The sequence below is a fragment of the Rhipicephalus microplus genome, chromosome 5 (assembly GCF_043290135.1).
Source record: "Rhipicephalus microplus isolate Deutch F79 chromosome 5, USDA_Rmic, whole genome shotgun sequence".
NCBI classification, from domain to species: domain Eukaryota; kingdom Metazoa; phylum Arthropoda; class Arachnida; order Ixodida; family Ixodidae; genus Rhipicephalus; species Rhipicephalus microplus.
This window is the reverse complement of record NC_134704.1, coordinates 35,519,305-35,531,810: the sequence shown is the minus strand read 5'-3', so window position 1 is coordinate 35,531,810 and position 12,506 is coordinate 35,519,305. Positions and strand designations below refer to the sequence as shown.

At 44.3% G+C, this 12,506-nt stretch overlaps 2 protein-coding genes across 2 annotated transcripts in view; one reads left to right on the top strand and one right to left on the bottom strand.

The window, feature by feature from the left end:
* The window catches only part of LOC119174723 (GRIP1-associated protein 1), a 40,017-nt gene extending 30,516 nt beyond the window's left edge, over positions 1-9,501 (bottom strand). Inside the window, exons 1-5 of the mRNA XM_037425756.2 lie at positions 9,377-9,501; positions 8,965-9,031; positions 4,236-4,297; positions 2,349-2,483; positions 678-831 (exon numbers count right to left, since the gene is read on the bottom strand). Coding sequence (XP_037281653.2) covers positions 678-831; positions 2,349-2,483; positions 4,236-4,297; positions 8,965-9,031; positions 9,377-9,418 — 460 coding nt within the window. The 5' untranslated portion in view covers positions 9,419-9,501. The remainder of the gene's footprint in view (positions 1-677; positions 832-2,348; positions 2,484-4,235; positions 4,298-8,964; positions 9,032-9,376) is intronic.
* Positions 9,502-9,619: 118 nt separating this feature from the next.
* On the top strand, positions 9,620-12,146 carry LOC119174724 (mucolipin-3). The gene has a single exon (XM_037425757.2). It carries the CDS (start codon positions 9,827-9,829, stop codon positions 11,693-11,695), a length of 1,869 nt encoding a protein of 622 aa, XP_037281654.2. The 5' UTR covers positions 9,620-9,826; the 3' UTR covers positions 11,696-12,146.
* Positions 12,147-12,506: the final 360 nt, after the last annotated feature.

Here is a 12,506-nt window from a genome sequence, read left to right as displayed (position 1 = left end):
TATATACACAGCGCGAAGTCGAAAACGAATCTCACCTGCAAGCGCTTGTCGAAGCTTGAGGCCCCTGCGCAGCAGGAGTGTCGTCGTCCGAGCTAAAATCTGACGATCCCGCATCGTTGCTTGAGCCATCACTACAGCTTAGGTCAGAAAAATCGGCATGAGAAGCGACCGAAATACTTGCTGCAGGAGTCTGCTTTCGAGGAGCGCGACGCTGACGGGACCACATTCTTGCACGCAACTCGAAACCACTTTCGGTTCAAGTGTCGTCTTCAGCGGCATGGCGCGGCGCGAAATGTAAACAAACCAAGCTGGAACTGTAAGAGGAGTTTTCAAAGAGTATGCCAGATGGCGCAACTTGTCTGTAAAGCGCTGCTTTTATTTTTTGCGGGAGATTTGAAGTCATCGGACACCCGTGTCTGATGGCCTATGGCGCCGTACTGAAAGAGTTAATGCCTGGTATTTCATTTCTACAATAATTATCTTATTTTTTCACTCAAGACACCTTCTTTAAATGTAAGATGTGAGAAACAAGAAGTATAATGTCGGTTAATTAATGCCTGGATAACTGGTTGTCCAATAAAATAAAAAAATTGCATATAGCAGGCAACTGAAACAAAGCACCTTTATATATAGCACTGAAAAAACAAGAGACGTGGGAAAGAGAGGCCTCCTTTCACCTGCAAGCGACTTTTGTAGGGCCAGGTTTTCAGCCTGCAGGCGGCGTATCTCATCGAGGGACTTTTGGTCGGACGGCTCGGGACTTCTCTTGGGCTGCCGCACTCCTTGCAGCTCCTCCAGCTTCCTTTCCAGTGCTTCATTCGCGGTGACAGTCTACAGAGATGCACCAACAAAGCAGTTGCTTCGTGCAAGAAAGCCCAACTGCTTCAAAGTAGTACTGACACAAAATTTTTGAAGCCGAGATAACTTGTGGGATACATTTGTGTGAGCATATACACACACCATCTATGAAATATCAATGGCTAATAAACCCCGACACATATTTCGAACCAATGTCAACGCCCATGTTGCACAACTGCATAGGAAATGCCCCACCCCACAACATCAACACCAACTTGTTTTTAGGGTAAACATACAACTGCATGACGAATTTGCTTTGGCTGCCATGCTCCTTGAGAGTGTTCTTTCTAGCAAACCTTTTCAATGGGAAAAGAGAGTGCTCACATCATGCAGCTGCATGGGAGTACAAAAGGCTGACATTTTTGCCTTAGCAGTGCATTTGGGGAGGGGGGGTCACACTTATTTACAACATTCCAGCGGAGATTATAGCAGCACCCCCAAAGCCTACATTGAAAAGAGTTGTTAATGCGGTACTTATGCACATGCGGTTTCGTGTGCTCATGTACCCAGCTACGATTACATGAAAACCTAGCTTGGTCCAGTCTTTCTCGGCACTCTCTGAAACCGAAACTCTGACTGGGAGCCATGAACACACCTCCAAATAGTTGAACACCACATGCTCAAGCAAACGAGGCTTCCAGCCGCGATAAGTGGGTCATGAACAACTGAATGAAGGCAACAGCAAAAAAAATGAGATGTAAAATTTTGTCAGCATGAAAAGAAGATGTGCCAAAATTACTGAAAACATTTGTCCCCTAAATTTGTAAACCCTTATTTTCCCAATTAGAAGAGTTACATTTTTTCAATTCAATTAAGTTTCTTTACCCCACATAATCACGTTAAGAAAGACAACTCAAAGGTGGCTTCACTGCATGGCAATAAAATAAAAAACGGCCTGAAATAAAAGCCAAGACACAAATTGCCCAACATAGACAAGTGCAGCCATCTAGTGTCAAGAAACACAGGTATAACGAGTACAATCTTCATCGGTTTGGTGTAGGACCAATTTTTTGTAGAAAAGAAGCAGCCATCATCAGTAATTTTGTTACAAAATCGCATGATGACCATACAGTAGAACCCCTTTACAAGAGACGTACACCGGAAAGCAATGCTAGTCTCTTATATACGGTGTCTTTTATAAGCAGGGCACCCCGTACAAGTTTTCTTACCAACCCAGATTTTAATGTGGGCACACTAGTCTCTCTTAGACCCATTTGTCTGTTAGATACACTCATATCTCATTATAAAAAAGTTGCATCTTACATGAAAATAAATTCGCTATATCTAACATTCATTATATATGCATGTTTCCAACCCTGTATCTATTGTAAGACTACACTTGATTTACTTGTTTATGATCAATATTTCATTATATTTGATTACGTTATATCAAGGTTTCAGTGTAAATCAGCGCCTTTTATAAAAAAAACAATTTACAAGCCCCAATTTTCCACATGCAGTGCCCATAAGCCATGAAAGACCACACTCACGACAGACAGCTCCTGCATAAGCGTCTGGTTCTGCAGCCGGAACTCATCCTCTTGGCTTTGCAGTTTGCGCTGAAGCACTTCGTTGTCCACAATCAGCTTCTCCACCTCCTTGGCCTTCTTGCTTCGGCTGAGGGCCTACGTGCAGAATGCCATTAATAGGCCATGCCATGACCCATTAAACCTCATCACGATGGCAACTTAGCATAACAGACAGTAAACATGAACTCAAGTCGCAAGAGTTGAAATACCTCACAATAAATATCGGACTCAAGTTTTTTCGTGACATTGATCATTTCAAGCCAGACATAACATATGCACAATACATCAGAGAGACTGGACAACTTCTTGAAGGTCATCGAATTTTCAAGTGCAGATGACATCCTCCGTTATCCTTTTCCTGATCAAACTGTTCAATATTCACACAGTTTACCATCTAGCACTGTATCTATAACAACAAAGAATGCTTTTTTTTTTTCAGCACTGAAATAGTTACACGTTCATGTACCTAGTTAAGCATGAATCCTCAACGATGTAATTCCTTAGAGGGAAGTGCAGGCAGCTAATTAATAAATAAAATACATAAACAAGTACATAAATCAAATACAAAAGGTGCCATACAGCCCAGGAATATCTTTGTTACATAACGCTTGTATTCATTTTAGAGGCATTGAGTTGTTAAACTTCCACGGACAGGAGATGTTTCCATACTTTGTTACATATAAGTTCAATATAGCATCAAATGTCTCCAATAGGAAATGTCTTGTACGACAATGCACCTTTAAATCCTGGCTATATCAAGAGCATTACTATGTGAGAGTTTCAAAATGAAGTGAATCTGATTAACAAAAAGCTACGATGGTCCTGATCCCTTCTTCATAGAGAACTGTATTAAGGTTTCACTGTTAGCCAGAGCTAAAGTACAATTTGAGATCATTCATAAAACAGGGGGTTCTCTGTAAATATATGGGTCATCACATAAGAACAATACTGTGTCATACAAGACCTCATGAAATTACTGTTTCTAAACTGCCTTGCTTTTTATTTATCGTACGCCCCGTGGAGATGCTATGCATATGGTAAAGGACATCAAAAGAGCATTAGTAAGGAGTCATCCTCAAAATTCTACTGCGTTTGTGGGCCAGAACAGAGTGATTCAATGTTCTTGTATACTTCTATATAGCTGAGTTGATTCTTTTATGGTTAAGTGCTGAATGGCAGCAGAACAGAACTATGTGAACAAAACTGTTACGCTGTGCTGGCTTTGATGAAAAACAAGTAGGAGAACACAGCCAACACACACATATCAATGCAGAGCACATCATCACATCTAAATTTGTGCTGTACTCTGGCATTTGAAATTTTATTCTAGCAGATGCAGGGTCAAGAAAAATGCATAGTTCCTACAATAAATTGTCCTAGATGGAAGATTTGTTGCAAATTTATGGCTATGTCACATGTGTGACTTTATGGCTATGTCACATGCACTAATTTACATATATTGCACTATGATAGCAGTGAGGCAACATTCACACGATACCGTGAAGTCAGGGACATTGTTTTAGTATCATTTTGCAACATACTTTATTAATGCATTACAATAAAGAAGTAACGTGAGTAGGAAAAACACATCTCCCAAAACCAAAAACAAGCAAGTCTTGGATCGAACAGTGTTCACACTTTTTTTCTCCACATCTGCAGTGTGCATAGTTTGATTATGTTTAGTAAGCGCACATGTAATTATTCTTGTTTCCGTTACGAGGTTATATGTCTCAATAAGAGGATAACCATTATGATACAATTGCCTTTATGGACAATGAAGAGACACTTTCTCTTGTCGCTTTTCAAAGAGGAACAAACATGTGAGAGCCACTATCATGCAGCACTTACCGAGTGAGCCTTTGAGAGCTCCTTCTTGTGATCATCGAGACTCTGTCGAAGAACTACAAGTTCTGCAGGAAAAAGAAAACAAGCATAAGCTTATGACAGACAGGGTGGCTGCGGACAAGCAGTTTATACAGTATGTTTCATTGTTACAAGGGTTGCCTAAGACACAGCTTAAGCTGTATTCACACAACGGACATGATCGTGGACGAATCAGTCACGTGACATCAGTCTGATTCTTCCGCAACCAGCATTCACACGACAGAGAAGAATTCAGGCTACAGGCAAGAATTTCATCATTGCTCGCTGAGGATCCCAACCGTGATTTGGGCTTTTGCCGGTTCACGAATCGCTCCGTGCAGACTGACGCGGGCACGTGGGAATGGCTGATGTATGGTGACGTACTACCGTATTTTCGCGCGAATAACCCACACTTTGGTTGAATTTTCAGTGGCAAAGCGGGGCTGCGAATAATATGAGAGGTTTTTCCTATAGTGCTGCTTCATAGCAATGCGTAATGCGCCGTGAAGCCCCTCAACAGTGTAGCGAAGGATACACAGGTGGTTTCCGCAAATTCGTGTTGCTCCGCAAGTAGTACCGCAGCTTGCGGACGATTTCGGTTTCGCTTGCTTACATCGTTGAAGCATTTAGAAAAACGTTTGGGGTGGGACAAATCGATTGTGCAGTGTAAAGCTCAGTGTCACATTACAAGTATATTCTTTTGGACGTTTACGGCCGCACAGTGACCCTCCACCACTCTCCACATGCTGCTACGTTGTGGACACCATGTTTACGTTGTAAAAGGGCTTGCCGAAAAAGTGGCACTGTCTAAGAAATAGAAAGATGGGAAAGACATTTTTGCAAAGTGATGATGATATGTGGGGTTTTAAAGTCCCAAAACCGCCATATGATTACGAGAGACGCCGTAGTGGAGGGCTCCGGAAATTTCGACCATCTTGGGTTCTTTAACGTGTGCCCAAATCTGAGCACACGGGCCTACAACATTTCCGCCTCTATCGGAAATTCAGCCGCCGTAGCCAGGATTTGATCCCGCAACCTGCGGATCAGCAGGCGAGTACCTTAGCCACTAGAGCACCACAGCGGGCATTTTTTCAAAGTGAACAATACCTGTATCTTACCCACAATTTCCCCCAACCATTTGGGTTTCATGATAAATAAAGCAGGATTTATTTCAGCAAGGCAAATTAGATATCAGTAAATTTAAGTACTACTTTTTGGCACGGTAGCAGGCATGCATTTCGGTTCTGTTGCTTGCATGGAGCTGCCAAGAAAAAGTTGTTGCCAAGTGTGAGCACGCTTGACCTCTCTGGTACTGCTCGTTCTCTACATCCCGTTCGCCAAGCCTAAGTCGATCCTTTCTGTCATTATGAGAAGAGTGCGATGGCAGTCCTTCACCGCACAGCAAAAGCTTAAGATCATCATCATCGCCGAGGAATTCGAAAATCGCGAAGCGAGAAGATGACGCGATGTGGACGAGTCCTGAGTGCGACTGTGGAGAAAGAATAAATGCAGCCTACAAGCCATGCACCGCCACCGTAGGTCCCTTCGGGGCCTCAAGACCGGCGCCTACCCTGAGCTGGAAGTGCGGCTAGTAAAGTCCATCGAAGATGAGCGAAGCAGGGGTCATGCCATATCAACTAACATGGCCTATGTGGAAATGCGATGTCTGTCAAGGGAGCTAGGCATACCTCACGGGTTCCTTGTGAGCCACAAATGGCTGCACTTTGTTATGAAGCGCCGACTACATCAGGTGGCGGACTACATTATGTCAACGCTTGCCGGCTTCTTCCGAGGAGAAGCTGCTCAAGTACCAGAGATATGTAACTAGCTTGAGAAAGCAGCACAATTAGATTTTCTTGCAAATTGGCAATGCGGATGAAACTCCCGTTTATTCTGAAATGCCGTCGGACACAGCGATTTGGGAAGACAAGCAGCAGTTCGGTGAGTGTGCTGACCAGCAGGAACATGAAGATGCGCTGCTTAGTCTTGCTTTGTGCCTTCGCCGACAGCACTAAACTGCGACTGTACATTATTCTGAAGAGGAGAACTTTTCTGAAGATTCCTCTGCCTGCTGCTGTGGTAGTCCGTGCACACGAGAAGACGTGAATGAACAGTGACTTGTTCGTAAATCAGGGCAAGATGGTATGGGAGAAGATGCCGAGTGCGATGCTCACAATGAGTTCCATGCTCGTTCTCGACTCGTTCCATTGCCACACAATTAAGGAAGTGAAGGCCTTTAAAGCAACAGCACTGACAGTTATTATACCCGGGGGAACGACGCCAATATTGCAGCCTCTAGATAGGACGCTTAACAAGCCCTTCAAAGCAAATGTCAAGCGCAATTATGCCGAGTGGATGGCTGAAGGTCTCCACGACTTGATGCTGCCCCGATGCATCTGAAGGCCTGATATTCCTCTATTCTGGAAGTGGATTGTCGAGGCATGGAAGGCCATTCCAGGTGAGATGGTGCGTAAAATTTTCAGAAAATTCTGCGTCACGAACAACATGCATGGAACAGCAGATGATCTTCTGCATAACCATGAGGACTGCGGCTCAAGTGATAGCTCTAGCAAGAGCAGGGACAATAGGTGAATTGCGACTGCCCTAGTAGACGGCGTATTCTGCTTGCTAAATAAAGCTTTTTCTGTCTTTGTACGTGCTATGTTGCTTGAGCAGTAGATTTTGTAGAGCCTTTCCTGAATATCAAATGTGCATGCGTATGCAGGGATTTTTTTGTTTCTTTCTCGGCGAGGTGAAAGTAGGGGTGCAGATTATAAGCAGGGGCAGGTTATGCACTCGAAAATGCAGTACACAATCTGCAGGCTCGAATTGCAATTTCATATGTTGTGTGAGTACAGCTTTATGTGGCTGAGAGTACTGTGGAAAGGCTCAATTATGAATTTTGCTGAAACAAAATATAATCGGCTCACGCTTGAAAAGATGAATTGAACATCACTGGGAGAAGCCTTTGTCCCAGTGGACATCGAACAGGATGTCCGTAACAAAATCTATTTTTGTCACATTAATACCATGAGATTGACTTTGCAATGAAAAGCAACGATTTACACTTTCAATTTTTAAGAAAGAAAACGTGGCTGTGCATGACCTGCGTGTTTCGGCAGCTGCTTGCAGCGCGTTCAAGCGAGAGCAACAATAGCTTATTTTCATGTCATCTAGTGGCAAGCAAAGCAACCAGTCATTGGTGATATGAAGCAGGTAGCAAGACTGTAACTCTCTTCTTGCAAAAAGTCAGGCGTGTCTTCTTGCATAATCGCCTTGAAGGGGCTCGCAATCTTGCCTTCTGATGGTCCCCAGTTTAATGTCAACTATACTCTCCACTAGATGACACAAAAAGAGGCTCTGGTTGCTCTCACACTCAGTGTTGCAAGCAGTCGGCGTGGCGAGCAGGCCACGCGCTCGCAAGTTCCCTTTCATAAAAATTGACAAAGTACATCCCGACAAGTCGAATTCAATCTTCTTCACGGTGGAACTAAAGGGCCCCTGAAATGGCTTTGATGATTTTCGCAGACCCATTGAGCCCGCAATATAAGTCTCTTACATTCACATCCCTATTTTCAGATGACATTGATCTGATCATCGTCTCAGCATTTGTGAGTATGAAGGAAATCCAAGTGGCCTGGCTAGTGGCAACCCCTAGAGATCCATTAGAAGAGCTTGAGAAATGGACTCCATAATTTCCAGCACTCTGGCAGAAGAAATAAATTCGTAGCTAAAACCTGGCCACTTGGCGAAGAAGACGAGAGAAAGCGCATATAGGGAGAATGGCAACTTTGAAATAGCTCACTTGATACAATGTGCTTTGCTTGAATTGTGAAGCAAGTTATTCATTCTAGCTCACTGTACTCTAACCCCTACATAAATGTACCCTAACCCCTACATAAAGGGATCCTCTAAGTACATGTCTAGTGTTTCAGAGCTCAGTCTTTCACCCATGATGCATGTAGATGTGTCGATTTTTTATTCTCGTTGCCAATAACTGAACAGAGCCCGCTATACATTTAAGCTCTTGTAATCGTGTCATTTTTTGCAACATGACTATACTGATGACATGCTTTCTGGAAACCACAGGAAAGAAACAAGCATCGCGCTCTATAAACACTTGAGATAATAAGCCCTCGGTAATGGTGCTGGTAGATTTCTTGCAGTCACATAACAGATTTAAATGGCTTATAAAACCAAAGCGTTTATAGTTGGGATTTTTTTCTCCAATTATATCGGACCTCTGCTACTTTCCTTTGTTTATGTTCTTTTTTTATATATTTCCTATAGTGCGTCTTAACAAGCCAAAACGAAATGCGGCGCCGACTGCGCATGATTCAGCGCATGTCAAGTCCTCTCCAGCGCTCGCTTTGGCAAGTGGCGGGCCATCCGCCTGCTATGACAGCAAACGGCAACAGAAGCTTGATAGCTCAGACGGAAGTGAAATATACTGACACAACGTTCCAGGAAGAGAAAGGATCACATGAAACCCAACGACAGCGCAATGCTATAACCTACTCATTCCCGCGTTGCATCACTAAAATGAGTTCTGACGAAACTACGCATGCTAGACGTGTTTACTATACTCTTCAAGGACACCATCCGCCCTCCGCGCGACTTATGTAAACGCACGAAGGGAAAAAAGAGAAAGTTCTTGCAAAATGTATATGTTTCCGTGGTCTATTCTGCAATCAAGTGGCGCAAGAACACTTACCTTGGTTCTGGCGCTTGCAGTGTTCGTCCAAGTTGTAGTTTCTACTCCGCAGGTCGAGCAACTGCGTCTGGTTTCATGCACAGTTTGGGAAGATCAAATTAAGACATAAACAGAACACGACAGCGAGTTAAGTAGCAACGCCTCGTTACAAAGAGAGCATTAAACTTTTTTTTTTTTTCAAAAGCCCAGTTGCTATGGTGAAACAGAAACGGTACTGATTTCGAAAGTTGCAGCCCAGGGATGCAAATGCGAGAAGTACGAAAGCAGTGCGCGAATAAGACACTTCTGGTGCGGCACAGCTAGCACCAGCAATTTACACAATATCTGTCTCGAAGTGTTTCGTATCAAGACTGCAACCGTGGCGCACCGAACACAAAAGTAATTGCGTGATGATAATACAACGCAGTATTACTTGCAGGCGTTGAAACTCGTCGTCGGAGAGCGTAGCCGCCATGTTCCCATCTTTTCGCGGATGACGATGACGGCGACACCTGCCGACTCTGCGCTGCTAGCGCTAGCTTTCTTAGCGCTACTTGAAAATAGCGGAGGCAACCAGAAACAGTGTACACGTGACCAGAAATGACGTCACAATTAAAACGTGACCAAAACAAACGCGACACGTGATATCATTTCTACACGTACAGAAGGAGTATGATCGTGATCTCAGCTCGTGAGACTACGTCTGGCTCAACGCAACAAAGCATGCCTTGGCGGGCGTGTGTGCGATCTGTGCAGATTCTACATCACGATTAGTTTACGGTCGCCCGGACGGGCGTTATCGCATTACGGAATACGCAATCGTAAGTGCAAACAATGCTTTAGCGTATGCATCAATGTGACGGTCCCATTGTTACGTGGAAACATGGATAAGGGTGTGCATCAAGGTCCATCTTCGGCGCCCGGCTCGTGCGGGCCTTACAACAGCGAAGTGTACGTGCGCAAGCCTGGAAACACCACCATCCAAGAACATGTTTCCAGTAGCATGGAGGCTGAGACATATGATTCAGCGGACGATGCTGCGCAAGGCGACACCAGTTCCTGGGAAGGGAATGACGATCCAGATCTCAATCCGAACGTGCGCGACCGTATGCGGAGAAAGTTGCGCTTCTTCTTCATGAACCCAATCGAGAAGTTCCAGGCCAAGAAACGCATTCCTGTGAAGTTAGTGTTGCAAGTGGTGAAGATAGCGCTAGTCACGCTGCAACTTGTGTTGTTCGGCACCAACAGCTACTCGTACCAGCAGCAGCACAGGGACACGACCGTTGCTTTGCATCACATCTTTCTTTTCGATTGGGACAGTGTACGTGAAATCGCCAACTACCCTCCCGCTGCGGGGCCGTACGCAGTGTACACAAAGGCGGAGTTTTACAGGCACGTTGACCATGTCGTGCGGCGGTACTCCAACGTTACGACCGCGGCGATCGGCTCGTTCGGCTACGACTCCCCGACTGGCGCTCTGGTACCCCTCGTGTTCTGTAAGACCTACTATCGCAAGGGCTACGTTTGGCCCTTTAACGATACCCTTATCTTTGACAACTACCCCGTGCGCCGTTGCCTAGCCGTGGAAGGGCCTGAAGCGGGTAGCCCCGTTTGGCACAACTTCAGCACCGAGAGTTACCTCCGTGAGCATAATTTCTCCCTTATATTCGAGCGGCTCATAAACGTCCACCTAGAGTTCACCCTGAAGACGGTGTACCTTAAGAGTCTCAGCAAGTTTGATTTGCCAGACTGCTACCGGTACAACATCACTATATTCTATGACAACGAAGCCCACGACGGGCAGCTGCTAATATCGCTTGGCGTACATTCAAGAAAGCTGGACTGCACCACCAATGTGTTGTACACAGACTCTAACAAGATAGCGTATGCATGCCTCCAGGCTGTCAATGTAATTGTTATTGTTATCTGTGCTTCCTCACTAGTGCTGTGTGTCAGGTCTCTTGTCCGTGGCCAAACACTGCGTCGAAAAACGGTGAAGTTCTTTGCGAAGTACTACAAGAAGAAGCTTACCATGTCCGATGAGTTGGAGTTTGTCGACTTCTGGTATGTAATGATTGCCATCAATGACGTTCTCATCATCTTGGGTTCCTGCTTAAAGGTACAGCTGGAGCAGCGCGTCTTAGATGGTCAGCAGTACAACTTATGCTCCGCACTTCTCGGAACCGGAAACCTTCTTGTATGGGCCGGTGTGCTGCGCTACCTGGGATTCTTCAAGAAGTACAACATCCTCATCCTAACGATGCGTCGAGCGTTTCCCAACATTTTACGCTTTCTACTCTGCGCCCTGCTTCTGTACTGTGGTTTCTGTTTCTGCGGCTGGGTCGTCCTGGGACCACACCACATCAAGTTTCGCTCCCTCAGCATGACCTCCGAGTGTCTGTTTGCCCTCATGAATGGAGATGACATGTTTGCCACGTTTGCCATCCTGTCGGAGACTGATGGCATCATTTGGTGGTTCTGCAGGCTGTATCTCTACCTCTTCTTGATTCTCTTCATCTACTGCGTTCTCAGCTTGTTCCTGTCGGTGATCATGGACTCGTATGAGACGATCCGCGAAATACACGAACATGGAGCACAGCCTGGTGAGCTTCAAAGGTTCATTTCTGAGTGCAGCGACACAGCCACGAGCACAGCTTACCTGGACGATGACCATTCGCCAAAGCGAAGCACGGCAAACATTATTTCCGACTTCTTTCCGTGCTTTCGCAGAAGAGGTTACACAGCTATATGATGCTTCGTGGGAGCTGATTCGTAGTTCAACAAAGGTAGCAAAGCTTTTTTAAATTTAACTGGAAGAGATGGGGAAACAGACTGTTTGCAGCCCACTGTGATTGCTAGTACTATCTTTTGTAGCATTGGAATGAATCTCTCTAGATTGGCCATGTGAAGTGATTGATGTTACAATACCATTGACAAAAATAGAGTGTTTTAATAATGTTTTACTATTAGCTGTTAGACTGCTGTAAGCAGGTATTACACGTAGTTAATACTATTAGCACACTATACCAAGTAGTATATAGTGGTGTTCTTATTCTTCATCATCATCTTGTTTGAATTTGTTTATATCGCAATATAAAGTTGCAGCTGCTCTATTTTCTTTATAAATGCTGCAATGTGTGTTCACGGCATCAATATTTGTTCATACTTGATAAATAAAGGACAACAATTTTGTGCTCTATGAATTGTTACGTGGCCTGCAAAGTCAGCTTGTGCACTCATTAATGTTCCTGACAACCGTGTTGATGTCATAATTTCATGATTTTGTTTTAATTTGCTTTGTATTGTTATTTTTTTTCTTTGAGAAAATCATAATTCCTCTTTTACTCTATTGTTCACACAAGGCTATGGACCTGAGGCAAGGTTAGGACTTCAGTTTTTTCATCCAAAGATTCTGCATTTTTTACAATGGTGCCTTATATGTATATTTGTTCCACATTTCTTGAGTATACATTGCAGTTTCATTTGCCGTTGAAACTCATTGATGGTTATGACTCGCCTTCAGTAAGTGTATAATATGAAGTGTGTCAGCAGATCTCTGTCTA